This window comes from Myotis yumanensis, unplaced genomic scaffold (assembly GCF_028538775.1).
Source record: "Myotis yumanensis isolate MYYU_CA2020_CCGP unplaced genomic scaffold, mMyoYum1.0.hap1 SCAF_17, whole genome shotgun sequence".
Taxonomy (NCBI): domain Eukaryota; kingdom Metazoa; phylum Chordata; class Mammalia; order Chiroptera; family Vespertilionidae; genus Myotis; species Myotis yumanensis.
Window position 1 is genome coordinate 14,373,851 of NW_027223768.1, and position 14,313 is coordinate 14,388,163.

The 14,313-nt window shown below is 44.3% G+C and overlaps 2 protein-coding genes across 13 annotated transcripts in view; both read right to left on the reverse strand.

Moving 5' to 3' along the window:
- NUP210L (nucleoporin 210 like) overlaps window positions 1-3,565 on the reverse strand; it is a 53,310-nt gene extending 49,745 nt beyond the window's left edge. The window contains exons 1-2 of the mRNA XM_070396273.1: window positions 3,357-3,565; window positions 1,200-1,336 (exon numbers count right to left, since the gene is read on the reverse strand). Coding sequence (XP_070252374.1) covers window positions 1,200-1,336; window positions 3,357-3,565 — 346 coding nt within the window. The remainder of the gene's footprint in view (window positions 1-1,199; window positions 1,337-3,356) is intronic.
- Window positions 3,566-4,754: 1,189 nt separating this feature from the next.
- Window positions 4,755-14,313, reverse strand: part of TPM3 (tropomyosin 3) — a 30,017-nt gene continuing 20,458 nt past the window's right edge. For 5 of the 12 annotated variants that reach the window (XM_070396103.1, XM_070396100.1, XM_070396110.1 and 2 more), the window contains one exon: window positions 4,755-6,106. In XM_070396103.1, coding sequence (XP_070252204.1) covers window positions 6,024-6,106 — 83 coding nt within the window. In that variant the 3' untranslated portion in view covers window positions 4,755-6,023. The other 7 variants (XM_070396104.1, XM_070396101.1, XM_070396109.1 and 4 more) reach the window with 5 other exon arrangements.

Below are 14,313 nucleotides of genomic sequence, written 5' to 3' on the forward strand. Positions count from 1 at the left end.
CCACTGCCGCTGCACTTGCCAGCTGTCAGCCCAGCTTCTGGCTGAGTAGTGCTTCCCCTGTGGGAGCACACTGACCACCAGGGGGCACCTTCTGCATTGAGCATCTGATCCCTGGTGGTCAGTATGTGGCATAGCAACCAGTAGTTCTGCCGTTCGGTTGATTTGCATAGTACCCTTTTATTATATAGGATTAGAAAAAAAGAAAGGCTGTAACAGTTGCTTTCACCCTGTGGAAGAAAAAAGCAAAATGACAAAATATAAGAACTTTTGTTTATAATAAAACACTAGACCAGCGACTCCCAAACACTGATCTACAATGTATGTTTTCATTCATCCATTGAAAAATGAGAAAAAATAATTTAAAATAGCACATAATCAAATTTATTCACTTTAAAGGACTAAACTTTATTTTTACATTCTATCTTACTTTTGAAGTGTTAAAATGTTTTTCCTTTTATGAAATTATAGTAATAGATTTTTAAAAACGTATTTAGTAAAGTAAAATGGTTGCAACAATGTCAGTCCTGCTCTGATTTTGGGTACAAATAGCATTTCTTGAGCAGTTCTAGTTTAAAACAGACTAGTGCAGTACTTCCCAAACTTTAGTACGGATGAGAATCACCCAGAAAACTTGTTTTGGGCCCACCCCAGAGATTCTGACATAGCAGAACTGAGAGGGGCCTAAGAATTTACATCTCTCTCCTGGCCAGTGTGGCTCAGTGGCTTGGAGCGTTGTCCCGTGCACTGGAAGGTCACCTGCTCGGTTCCTGGTCAAGGCACATACCTAGGTTGCTGGTTCTAGCCCCAGTGGGGGCACATGCCTAAGGCAACCAACTGATGTTTCTCTTACCACTTCCATGTTTGTGTGTGTGTGTGTTTTCTCTCTCTCTCCTTTCCTCCCTCTCTTAAAACAAACAAACAAACAAAACCTCTAACAAGCTCCAGGTGATGCTAATGGTATAGGTTCACCAACCACACTCTGAGAAGTACTAGTCTTTATACTACTGCCTTTGGCCTTACTCAAGACCGATCTCGGACCTTAACACTTAAGCTAGTTCTGATAAGTAATTCTTTCCCCCTTGTATCAGGTACCATGCCAGGTGCTGAATACACACACACACATACACACACAAAAAAAGTCACAGAATAGGATGCCACAATTATTTTACTGTTACATATTGTGTTTTCTCTCAACATACCTATCTCTCGAGCAAGAATAATACTGCTGAGGCGTATAGGTTGGGTAGATTCAGCAAAAAGTACAGCTTTTTGGGAACATAAGATGCCGTTTTCATATAAAGGCTCAACAGTTACTACATCAGGGTGGGTGGAACGCCTGCCAGAATAAAATGCTTAAGAGTATGAAATAGGAATAAGTGGGTTAACTTTGGTGGAACACAATTTCTTTTATTTTGTCCATTATTACATACTACCAGGTGTATTTAAATGACACTTTTCAAAATAGAAACATTACTTAGGAAACAAGAGTTAAGTGGGAGAGACTGGCTCAGCAGTTGAGCATCGACCTATGAACCAGAAGGTCACGATTTGATTCCCGGTCAGGGTAAATGCTCAGGTGGTGGGTTCGATCCCCAGTGAGGGGCGTGCAAGAAGGCAGCCAATCGACGATTCTCTCTCATCATTGATGTTCCTATCTCTCGCTCCCTCTCTTTCCCTCTCTGAAATCAATTAAAAAATTTTTTTAAAAAAAGATTTAAGTGGGAGAGACAGAACCGTTTCCCAATGATCCCATGTGCAAAATTACATTCCTTCCTCAATATTTAAAATGCGATTGCTACATTCTTCCCTGAGTATGTAAAAATAGGATTGATGTGTTTCCAATAATGAGAGAAGTGGTTTTCTCATACTCTCAGGAATGAGTTTTCTTCAATTCTAGAAACTGGGTTGCTGATATCTAAGATGGTAAAGTTGCCGAAATTACGAGGTGTGAGCTCACTTAAAAAAAAAAGTCATTAAAATTTTTGGACGGATGGAATGGCTTTCAATGCTGGAAAGATTCCTTGCATCATCCTCTCAATCAGGAAATACATCACACGGGGTTATCTTCCGATTACACTTCCTCATGAAATGGGATGTGAACTTCTTTCACTCAAACCTTCGTGCTCTCTTAGGACAGGGGTGGGGAGCATCTGGCCCGAGGGCTGGGTAAGGCCCATGCAATACTTTGGTGTGGCCCTCCCAAGGCATTAGGGTTGAGTTAATTAAATGTTTGACCAAATATAGTAAGCTATTTTTTTTTAAATTATGTTTTTACTGATTTCAGAGAGGAAGGGAGGAGAGCAACCTGGGCATGTGCCCTGACCAGGAATCCAACCCCCACTTCCTGGTTCATAGGTCCCTGCTCAACTGCTGAGCCACACCAGCCAGGCTGTCGATAATGTTGTATGGCCCACGGATGATGTTATAAATACCCAAGTGACCCTTGGCAGGAAAAAGGTTCCCCACCCGTCTTAGGAGATGGTAAAGGGAAATCCACTCCTTTTAGGGTGAACCTCTGAGACCTTGAAGCCCACTGCAGTTCGGTTCCCTCACACCTTGGGTAACCTCACAACCTATCATTGGGTCCCCCCACCCGAGAAAGTCATGTCCTTCCATCCTCAGTCAGAAAGTCATCCGCCTAGAGGTGAGCACCCTTGTCCGCCCGTTCAGGAGGGCACCATCCTGTAAGGGGGAAGACATTACAGGCAGATCTCGTCGCCACCCAAAATGGATCTTTTCATATTGCAAGAAGTGTGTACTCGTGGTCTCTGGGCCTCAGTTCCCTCGTCTGTAAAACAGGACTAATCGTACTTACAAGACTATAAACATTGAGTCAATACCTGCAAAGTGCTGAGTTAAGCACACAACAGTTTATGTTTTGCGATGCCTTCACACGGAAACTCCCCCTATTCGGTTAGTGGGGACCCTTCCACTCCAAGCCTCTCTGCTCCTAAATTCCCTCCGGCCTTTCTCACTCTAGCTGTGTGCCCTGGGGGGTCCCCACGTTGGTGAGCCCCAATACCAGAGACCTCCCACCCGGGGCTTCCGCGGGCTCTAATGGCCACTCCCACAGTGACCCCCCCCCAACACACACACACACACACACACACACACACACACAGTCACGTCCCGGGCAGGTCTCGGGTAAGAGCCGTGTCCCACGCAGCCTTCGGGTCTCCCACGCGAGGGTAGGCCACTCGGGAACCTGGCCACTCCACTCCCGCCTCCACCCCACCGCCTCCCTCCGGAAAAGGCACCCAGTGGGCACACAGCCTGCCCGGGCCTCGGACCCGGTGAGCCCCTCCCATCCTCGCTGGGTGGCGTGGGGTGCAGCCCCGGGGACCCCAACCCCTCACCAAGTGTAGCAGCCCCGCTGCGCCTCCAGCAGGAAGGGCACGCGGCCGGGCTCCCGGCTGAAGGGCAGCAGCACCTGCGGGACCTTCAGCTTGTTGGCCGGGGCCCCAGGCAGCACCAGCAGCAGCAGCAGCAGCAGCAGCAGGAGGCGGTGTCGGGGCGAGCAGGCCGGGCCCGGGCCCGGGGGGCCGGGTGTCCCTGAGCCGGTCATGGCGCCTGTGGGTTCAGGTTTTCTCACCGAGGCCGACCGGCCCCACCAGCCAATCCTCGCGCCGAATGCCAGCGGGAGGCGGGGCCGCCTGGCTCGGAATTGTGGGAACCCCTGTCCTCAACGCTCAGCAAACCAACAGGGTGGAAACTTCAGGCACAAACCCAGCTGCCCACTTAAATGTTGGAGGGCAGATCTTGTTAGTAAATAAAACTTCCTCCCAGTTTAATTCGATTGCCTACCTTATTTGGCCCCTAACCCCACCCCACCTCCATTTTTTATTTTTATCTTTTGGGGGGGTGGGGGGAGGCAGTAATTTCTATGCATTGATCTGTGCCTATTAACGGAAAAACTTTCCAGTCTGAAGTATAAACAGCTAGAGCCGGTCGTTGTCAAGGGAGCCGTGTCATTTTTACTAGTATGTCAGATTCATGGCCAGCCTCATGGCCAGGGTGCAGGAATGCCAGGCACTGGTGTGTCAAAGGCAACTTTGAAAGCTATCCACTCACACAATCTCTAAGCAAATACTAAGAGCACTTCTTTAAAAAAACAACAAAAAAAACACAACACATTTTATTGATTTCAGAAAGGGAGAGGGAGGAGATAGGAACATCAATGATGAGAATCATTGATGGCTGCCTCCTGCACGCCCCACACTAGGGAGTCAGCCTGCAACCTGGGCATATGCCCTGACCAGCATTTGAACTGTGACCTCCTGGTTCATAGGTCGAGGCTCGACCACTGAGCCACACCAGTTGGGCTGAGAGCACTTCTTGTTAAGGGTTTCATGTTCCATTCCGGGTCAAGGGCACGTGCAGGAGGCAACCAATCGATACGCCTCTCACATCGATGTTTCTCTCTCCACCCCCCTTCCACTCTCTCTAAAAAAAAAAATCAATGGAAAAAATATCTTCAGGTGAGGGTTAATAACAAAAAAGGACTGGCACGTGATTTTTTTCAAATTTTCCCATTTACCCGATAATACATGGTATCTTTGTTTTACCGTTGTTACATCAGGACATAACAACTAGGACTCAGAGCTGAGTTTTGAACCCCGTTTGGTATGCTACCAAAGCATATACTCCAATGTCCTGTTGCTACCACCTACAAAGATCTGATTTTTAACCCAAACCTCAGTTCCTGTGGAGAAAGCACATTTGGATTAGTAAAAAAAAAAGAAGTCAAGTAGGTCTGACGGTTGGAGGGACTGGTTCTTTATTTTAAAAAGATACTTGTTCAATTTTCAGTATCAAAACAGTTACACTATTGGTTTCTCTTTCTCCCAATTGGCCCCAAAGGGACCACACCAAAGGAGAGTACATTTTAAGCCAATAAGCTGCAGGATGCGCACCTAACAGACCTCACAGAAACCTCACTAAAAATGGGGCATTAGGTAGGGAAAGAAACTTAATGATCAGCACACTGCCAGCCCAGACTGTAGCGAGCTCTCACAGCCAGACAGGGTGGCCCGTGTGCCCCAACCCCAAAGAAGCAAAGTTTCAAAATAATACAAAATTTAAAAAGTTTTGTACATAAACTATTCAAGATTTCTCCAGCACTAACTGGTACAAAGCACAATGAGATGGCACTTTTAGAAACAGCAGCTTCAGACCCAGAGGAGGGTAATGAGATGAGTTTCGTTTGGCTAAATCAGTGGCAAAAACATAATTTTCTTTCTTTCAAGGAGGCAGGAGAGCAAATAACTGGTCACTTCAACCTAAGGGGCACATGATCCATTTTGTGAACCATTGGGCTTGAAAGGGAAGAGATGGGACTAGAATTTGGTCTCTGACGGAGAGGTCTCACCATTTTAATTTGGTCACTTCTGATGAAAAAATAAATTGCCCAAAGATGCCTTAAAAGCTGAAACGTAAACATTACTTTTTTGGGGGGGCTAACTCCTCCTGGAACCACCTTTTCGATTTGGCTGGTTCTCTGCACAAAGCAGTGATTCCCCACAGTGCAGTCGTTCTCTGGGCTCTATGTGGCTCTCAGTAAGGCAGGCCCATACCTCTTCCCCTCCTCTACGGAGAGGGCAATATGGATTATGCTGAAAAATTACCTCCTAAAAGCGAGAAGGGATTAGACTGCTGCTTGAGAACTGGAATTATTTGGAATGTTTCACAAATGGTTGCCACATCAACAACAAAAAAGGTAATTACAAAATGTGTACATCACAACATGCTTTTAGACACTGTGCATTGTGCTCACATTCCCTTCAGTGTTGTTCCCAAAGGTGCTCAGCCTCTAGCCCAATCAAAATCTCTGAGGGGAGGCAGAGATAATTTGGCGAAAAAGACGCGGGGGGTGGGGGTGGGAGGGTGGTGGGAGGCAGTGAAAGGAGAAAGCAGCCTTCCAGTTAAAGATCAGCCCTCAGTTTAAAGGTCAGCTTCAAGCAGGCTGGCCTCAGGCGGAGCCAGGGTCAGAGGGAGGAGCAGCGGCAGGGCGGGACTGGGTGGCTCTACATCTCATTCAGGTCAAGCAGAGTCTGGTCCAGCATCCTTTGTGTACAGAGGTGCTCCTCTTTGGTGCATTTCAGTTTATCTAATAGGGGTAAAGGAGAGACATTAAAAACCAGAAGGAAATTTCAAGGTCTACCCACTCTGAGAACTGCTCCTGTTGCAGGGAAGTGCAGACTAATAAAGCAGTTGCCTTCTCAGCCACAGAAGTGAGCTATTGCATCAGTTGGTTTGCAGGGCCTCTGGCTTGCCTACTGCAGTTTGCAGGCACTGCTGTACTTCTGGGGGCGTTGGGAACCTTATCAGTCATTTCCTCTACTTCCCACACCCAACCAAGCCTTATCGCTTTCAGTCCCCAAAGGAGGCAGCCATAAACATCATCATCAACTCCTTTAGGCTTTGCCCAGAGAACAATGGCTCACTGAGGTTTGACCACAGAGAATAAGAATGGGTATATGTCTACCATAGAAACATTAGGATCTCAACTTGAAAAGCGTACAGGGGGATTCTCATGAGCTAGAGAGGAAAGGAACCACTGGTGGGATAAATAAAAGAACCCCCACAGTTAAGTAAAATATGTGTAAAGGAAATAAAGCCAAGAATACTATCAAACGAATATGTGTAAGCAAAACCTTAAGATTTTTGCAGTGTTTATTCAGAACTAGCTTGTGACAGTTAGTTAAAATTAAACATAAAATCAGGAAAAAGCAACATGGAAAATGTCAGGAAGAAAACCAGCAGCTGGACATTAAAGAGAATCTAATCTGCGCAGAAAGCAAACCTCTCTGCCTGCTCTAGGGAGGTGGGGAAATACTCCGATCTTTCACTCAGGGAAGGTGATGGCACACAGATCTAGGAATATGCCACGCCCTTCTTTCGCATCCAGTCAGAAGGGCCCATCGCTGGGCCTGCAGAGAAAGCAGTTACAACATCTTGTCAAGTCATTCCTTTTATTGTTAGAAAACACACATGCAAGGGAAGTATCCTACAGTCAGTGCACAAGTGAGAGAGCAGCAAATCAGGGTGGAAAGCAGAAAACTCTCCCAAGTTTTCTCACTATAACCTCTCAGGCCCCTCCCTTCATCACCCACAACCTCTTGAAAAGGGATAGAAATGCAGTATTAAACATTCCTACTACACAGGAAGTCAACAATATTCTAACCGCCCCAATTGAAAAGCAATTTGCTTAGGGCAACTTAGTGAACTTTAAAAAGACAATCAGCTTTCTGCTGGGGTCCAGGTCAGTGGTGTGAGCAATAAGCTCGGTTTAGTGGGCATCAGGGAGCCCTGCCATCAGTCACACAGATCATGCAGCGTTAGCTTCAGCTCATTAGAAAGCAGGCGGTTTCGCTCAAGTTGGCTGTAGAGACGCTCTGCAGCAGCGACAGGAAGGAGAGAAAACAAGAGAGGAGAAAGAGGAGGAGAAAGAGAAAAAGGGGAGGTTAGTAGAGAACCAGATGTAAATCTGAGACTTTCAACTAGCGGGCACACAGGACATGCATCTGTAAGGCAGAACGGGTGCAAGGACGACTCAAACCGAGGGCAGTGAGAGTCAGTCAGTTGATGGAAAGATCAACAGAGGAATAAAACAAAACACTCAGACCAACAAGTTGGAAGGACAACATTATGAGGGAGAAAAAACACATTCATAGTATATATTCTCTAGGTTGAGAAACAGAGACAAGTGAAACATGGCAAAGAAAGGAATACAGCTCACGTCTAAGAAATACATTTATAATAATGAGGTTTGAAATGACCAAGTGAACAGTTGAACATTTTTCTGTAAGAGCATTTAATACACCATTATGAATGGTAGATTGGGGCAAATATCCCTATACCCACTTAATCCTACACTTTCCAATGCTTCTTGTTGTAGGCACTGGAATAGAACTATCATAGTGGTTTATTTAATCAAAATCCACTTCCCCCCCTTTAAAAACAAAACAAAAAAACAAAAAACCCCAAACCTGTTAGGGTTAACAGTGTGCTCAGGGCCAGGGAAGTTGAATTACTGGTACAAGCCAATCAAGACTATCCTACTCTAGTTTTTTTCAGATTCACTTGCAGCTAGGGGTGGTCATGTGGTCCAGTTCTGACCAATGAGATATAGATATTAATCTGCTGGGAGTTCCTGGGAAATTTTAGCTTCCCTTCTTGCCTTTGAATATGGATGTGATGGCTAGAGCTACATATTCCAACCTTAAAAGACCAAAAGAATCACACTAAGTCCAGCTACATTAGACCACAGCTGCTCAAGTCTAAACTTTTATTATGCAATAAAAATAAACCCCATATTTATTTCAGCTGCTGTTAAGCTGTTTCCTACAATCAAAGTATTCCCGAGACAAGCAGTTAAGTGCTCAAGTTCCTTGGCTTTGTCTGCATTTTCTACTCGAAGCACACCTTAAAGAGGGGGTGCGGAGAATTCAAATCCAGCACAGGGGCAACGGGAATCTGTATCAGCCTCTCAAGTTCACGTAAAGTCTCTTCCTGTTTTACAGTCTGTTTCAAAATTGTCTCAACATGTCACCATGAGCCCTGGTCAGTGTAGCTCAGTGGTTCCAGTGCCTGAGCACCAAAGGGTCTGCCTGGGGTTTGATTCCTGGTCAAGGGCAAGTACCTGATTTTGGGTTCGTTCCCCCACCCACCTCAGACAGGACGGTGCAGGAGGCAACTAGTCGATGTGTCTCTCTCGCATCGATGCTTCTGTTTCTTTCTCTACCTCCCTCCCCCTGCCCATCCATTCCATTCTCTCTGAATAGCAATGGAGAAAAAACCCTCAGGTGAGAATTAAAAACAAAAAAGATGTTAATATGAAAAAGATACTTTTATGTTCCTAATAATACTTTCCACTTTATGTACACTATCAAAACAAAAAGCTTAGCCCTGGCCGGGTGGCTCAGTTAGTTGGAGCATTGTCCCGCACACCAAAAGGTTTCACGTTTAATTCCCAGTCAGGGTGCATGAGAGGCACCCGATCAATGTTTCTCTTTCTCCTTCTCCCCCTTCCTTTTTTTTTTTATTTCAGAGGAGAGGGAAAGAAACATCAATGGAGAGAGAGAATCATTGATTGGCTGCCTCCTGCACGCGCCACACTGGGGATCAAGCCTGCAACCTGGGCATGTGCCCTGACCGGGAATCGAACCCTGACCTCCTGGTTCATACGTCAACACTCAGCCACTGAGCCATGCCGGCTGGGCTTTCCCCCTTCCTTTTATTGTTATCTTTTTCTTTGGTATTTTTTTATTTCCCCCCTTCCTTTTAAAATGAATAAAAACATATCCTCAGGTGAGGATTAAAAAAAGAAAAAAAAGAAAGAAAACAAGCATACATGTATAAGAAGATCCTGGGAGGGAATACTCCAAAATAACAGCTGTTTATTTTATTTTATTTATTTTTTTAGAGAGAAAGAAGGGAGGAGAAACATTGATGAGAGAGAACCATACATTTTGGCTGCCCACTGTACAATCACTGGGGATTGAGCTGGAAAACCAGGCATGTGCCCCTGATGGGAATCGAACCCGTGACCTCTCAGAGCCACATCATCCAGGACAATAGCTGTATATATATATTTTTTATTGATTTCAGAGAGGAAGGGAGAGGGAGAGATAGAAACATCAATGATGCAAGAAACTCATTGATCAGCTGCCTCCTGCACGCCCCACACTGGTGATCAAGCCTACAACCTAGGCATGCGCCCTTGACCGGAATTGAACCAGGGACCCTTCAGTTCGTAGGCCAATGTTCTATCCACTGGCTAGGGCAGCAGTTCTTAACCTGTGGGTCTCGACCCCTTTGGCAGTCGAACAACCCTTTCACAGGGGTCCCCTAAGACCATCCTGCATATCAGATATTTGCATTACGATTCATAACAGTAGCAACATTACAGTGATGAAGTAACAACGAAAATAATTTTATGGTTGGGTCACAACATGAGGAACTGTATTTAAAGGGCCAGAAGGTTGAGAACCACTGGGCTAGGGCAATAATAGCTATATTTTAAGGGGCAGAAATTAGAATGAACTTTTAAAATTGCACTGCCCTCCAAACCAGTGGCTCTCAATACAAGCAATATTGCCTTTCCTCTCCTCTCAGAGGACAATTTGGAAATGTGTGGAGGCAGGCTTTCATTGTCACAGTAACTAGAAGGCCATACAGATATTTACCGGGCAGAGGGCAGTAATAAGTAGAATTGTTCTGTACGCCCCAGGATTATCCTGGACTAAATTTTAAAAACCCACTATACTAGTCTATAAACTCCATGAGGCCTAGGATTGGACCTGTCACATTCACTGGGACACCCTTACACATAGGTTCCATGTGCAGCCTGACTCCCCTGTAGCATCCATAGTCACTGCTGTCTTGGAACGAAGGTGTAAGCAGAATCTTATCCCTTAAAACAGTCTGGTCAATGAGGGTTTTGTTCCATTTAGGGGAAAAATAGAGAAGTGGGAGCATTTTATTGCTTGATTAATTCCCAGAACGCACAGTCCCCTTAGAATTGCATGAGGTCAGAAAGACAAATGTGGTTGTTCTCTCACAAGGAACTTATTTGATAAGTAAAGTTTTAAACTCTGCTATCTCTAGTGACTAAAACTTCAGGATCAGATACCAGCTCATTAAAGTTCTTGGTTCCCTGATAACAGCAAAATAAAACAAACAAAAAAAGGCAACCCAGAGAGTCCACCTGGTCTCATTTCCTTTTAGCCGTGCCTAATTAATTAGAGAACAATCTCATGAATACGGGACATCCTTAAGCTTCGTCGTCTGAATTAGGTCAACTTCATTCAGTAACAGGAAAGGGCTCAGAGTAAAGGGAACTACATCAACTTTAAAGCCTCCAAGTTCAAGGAAGGGAGAAGAGATTTTGCTTTTGATATTTTTCCCCCACCCCCAATGTCGAGGTTGGGGAGTATTCCAACAATACTACAGGAAAGGAAAAGAAGCTAAGATAAGGCTGCCTAAAATAACAGGTTAGAGCCACCCGTCAGGTAACTTGGGGTGCAGCCATGTTTTGTTCATCATTCCAACAATGGTAACGAGGAAATAAAGAATACAAATTATCAACCTGTGGTTCTTTCTTAGAAATTAAGAGGAAAAAGTTAAGATGTCAAGCACTTTACTCTGAGATTACCAATGGTGCCTGACCCCATTCCAACAGAAGATCCAGACTTAAGTATTATAGGATGGTTTCTGCAAGGATACAGAGTATTAAATTAAAGAATGAATTTAACATAACATTTCAAATTTTACTCAGCTGCCATGGCTTGCTGGTCTCTATCCTTGATCACACCAGCCATGGACATGGAGAAAGACAGGAGCTACCAGGATAACACTTCACTTTTCTCATTCCCATTCTCTCCTTTCCTTTTTAAGAAGCCCCTCTGTACCAAAGTCAACTCCTTCTGCCCAGATACTAAAACATCTAGGATTATACTATCCAATGCAGTAGCCACTAGCCACATGTGACTGTAACATTTAGATGAAAAGTAACAGAATTAGAAATTTAGTCCCTCAATAATATTAGCCATATTTTGAGTGCTCAACAGCCATATGTAGCTAGTGTCTACAATACTTTCCACCAATTCACTTTTTTTCTCTGTGAAATGTGTCTCCTCTCCTTGCTCAAGGCTCAAAATGTACCCTTCCAATACAGTATCAACGACATCGTCCCATCTTCGGTTAATTTCCTTCTTAACCTGTCGAAGTTGAGAGTCACTGAAATCATCAGCCCTGAACTTCATAAAGCACCAAGGCTACTCATTCTCCTTTATCCCTCGAACCAATTCCATTTGGCTTCCTCGTCTATAGATTTTTCTCTTTGATTAATTCTTCTTTTTACATTTACAATTGTCTTTTAAGGTTCTAACTTACTTCCATGGCCTAAACCGCTTGTCACCCTTAAGGATTCCCGAATCACCTGGATACTTGACAGTTTTTCAGACTCATAGTCTCTACCTTCCACATGTCCTCCCTGCACCTATACCACCAGCGTTTTCCCACGCTCAGAACCAGTCCTTGACTTTTCCTCCTCACATTTAGTGGCGAGGCCCTTCAAAGTACCCATCTTCATGCCATCTCTTCACCACCATTACTCTAGTCCAGATTATTACCCCTAGGAAAACTGCAATAAACTAACCCAGTTTCCCAAAGTATGGCAGTCACTGCTAGTGGAGGTGAGATGTCAAGCATTATGCATTTGTGAATTTAAAAAGTGATTATCTGTATTTCTTTAATGTGAATTAGGAAACACAGTAGCACACATCAAACCTTTGATTTCAAGTTAGAATTGTGTAGAGCAGCGGTTCTCAACCTGTGGGTCGCGACCCCTTTGGGGGTCGAACGACCCTTTCACAGGGGTCGCCTAAGACCATCGGAAAACACATATATAATTACATATTGTTTTTGTGATTAATCACTAGGCTTTAATTATGTTCAATTTGTAACAATGAAATTGGGGGTCACCACAACATGAGGAACTGTATTAAAGGGTCGTGGCATTAGGAAGGTTGGGAACCACTGGTGTAGAGTAAGAACAAAACAAAATTGAAACCAAAATACGGCAAGTCCCCAAAGTGGTATGCAAACAGCTGAAATTTGGGAATCATTGTCTTCATGGATCACTTTGATAATCTGCTTCCCTTCAAATATATTCCTTCCCCCCTCCCCAAATATATTCTTTTTTTTTTTAAATATATTTTATTGATTTTTTACAGAGAAGAAGGGAGAGGGATAGAGAGTTAGAAACATCGATGAGAGAGAAACACCGATCAGCTGCCTTCTGCACACCTCCCACTGGGGATGTGCCCGCAACCAAGGTACATGCCCTTGGCCGGAATCGAACCTGGGACCTTTCAGTCCGCAAGCCGACGCTCTATCCACTGAGCCAAACCGGTTAGAGCCCCACAATATATTCTTAACTCGGCTGCTAAATTAACTCTTCTTATTCGAAATCTCCAGTGTCATCCCCATTACCTAGAAAATAAAATTAATCCCCCGCCCAGCCTGGCTTCAACACACACCAGTCCCTACTGTCTAAATCGACCTTTATAGATATTGTGTCCTTCCCATCTCTATCTATGCCTTTATTCTTTTTCTTCTTTTTGACTGAAATGTTCAATGTCCACTATACCTCAACTTAAGTCTGCTCGTCAAAAATCCAATCTTTGGAACCTAATAAAAATGAAGAGTCGAGTTTTAACATGTTTATTAAGTACCTATTACATGCCTTCTGTCATCTTTCCTAAACATCCCTCACAGGAATCATTACACGCCTCCCCCCCCCCCCCCCCCGAAGTCCCACAGCACTTTATTTGTGGCACTTATCACACATCATTTTTGACTATATATTATATATATATATCCTCTTTCCGACTAGATTCTGAGCAATCTGGGAGTGAGGATGGTGTCTCCATCTTTGATGATTTCTGTCCCCAACTTAATACCCTGTGCATAGAAAATACCAGTGTCAGCTGAATAAATGAATCCGTACCTTAATTACAAGGGCTATGTGGCAGGAAGAAAATGGTACAGACAGAAAAAAACCTGAATTCAAGTATTTGGTCAAGGAAAACCTCTCTACCTGCCTCTATCTCTGAAAAGAAAAGCAGCCCTGGACAGTTTTGCTCAGAGTTAGGTTGTAGGCCTGCGCACCACAGGGTCTTGGGATCGATTCCCAGTCAAGGGCACATGCCTGGGTTGCAGGTTCAATCCCCAGCCCTGGTTGGGGCACCCGCAAGAGACAACCAATTGATGTGTCTCTCTCACATTGATGTTTTTCTCTTTCTCTCTATCTCTCTCCTCCCCCCTCTTTTCTACTCTCTTTAAAAAAACAAAAGCAATAGAAAAAATATCCTCAGGTGAGGATTAATAAAAAAGAAAAGAAAGGCAAATTTTGCCCTGGCTGGCCTGGCTCAGCTGGTTGGAGCGTCATCCCGTCCACGGAAAGGTGGCGGGTTTGATTCAGTCAGGGCACATACCCAGGTTTTGGGTTCAATCCCAGTAGACACATGCAGGGGAGGCAACCAATTGGTTTCCCTCTCACATGATGTTTCTCTCCTTCTTCCTCTATCTAAAATAAATTTTAAAAATTTTTTAAAAGAAAAGAAAAATTAAAATATATATTTTGCTGGGAAACTAAAGTACTAAGTGAACAAAACTTAGGTGCTTAAATAAGTACAACCGAACACCACACCATCCAGATCGAACCACCTCTGGTGTGTAAATTGAAATTTCCAAAATGCTGGTATTTAATTCCATAATATAAACCAGGAACAATTTTACTAACAGAAA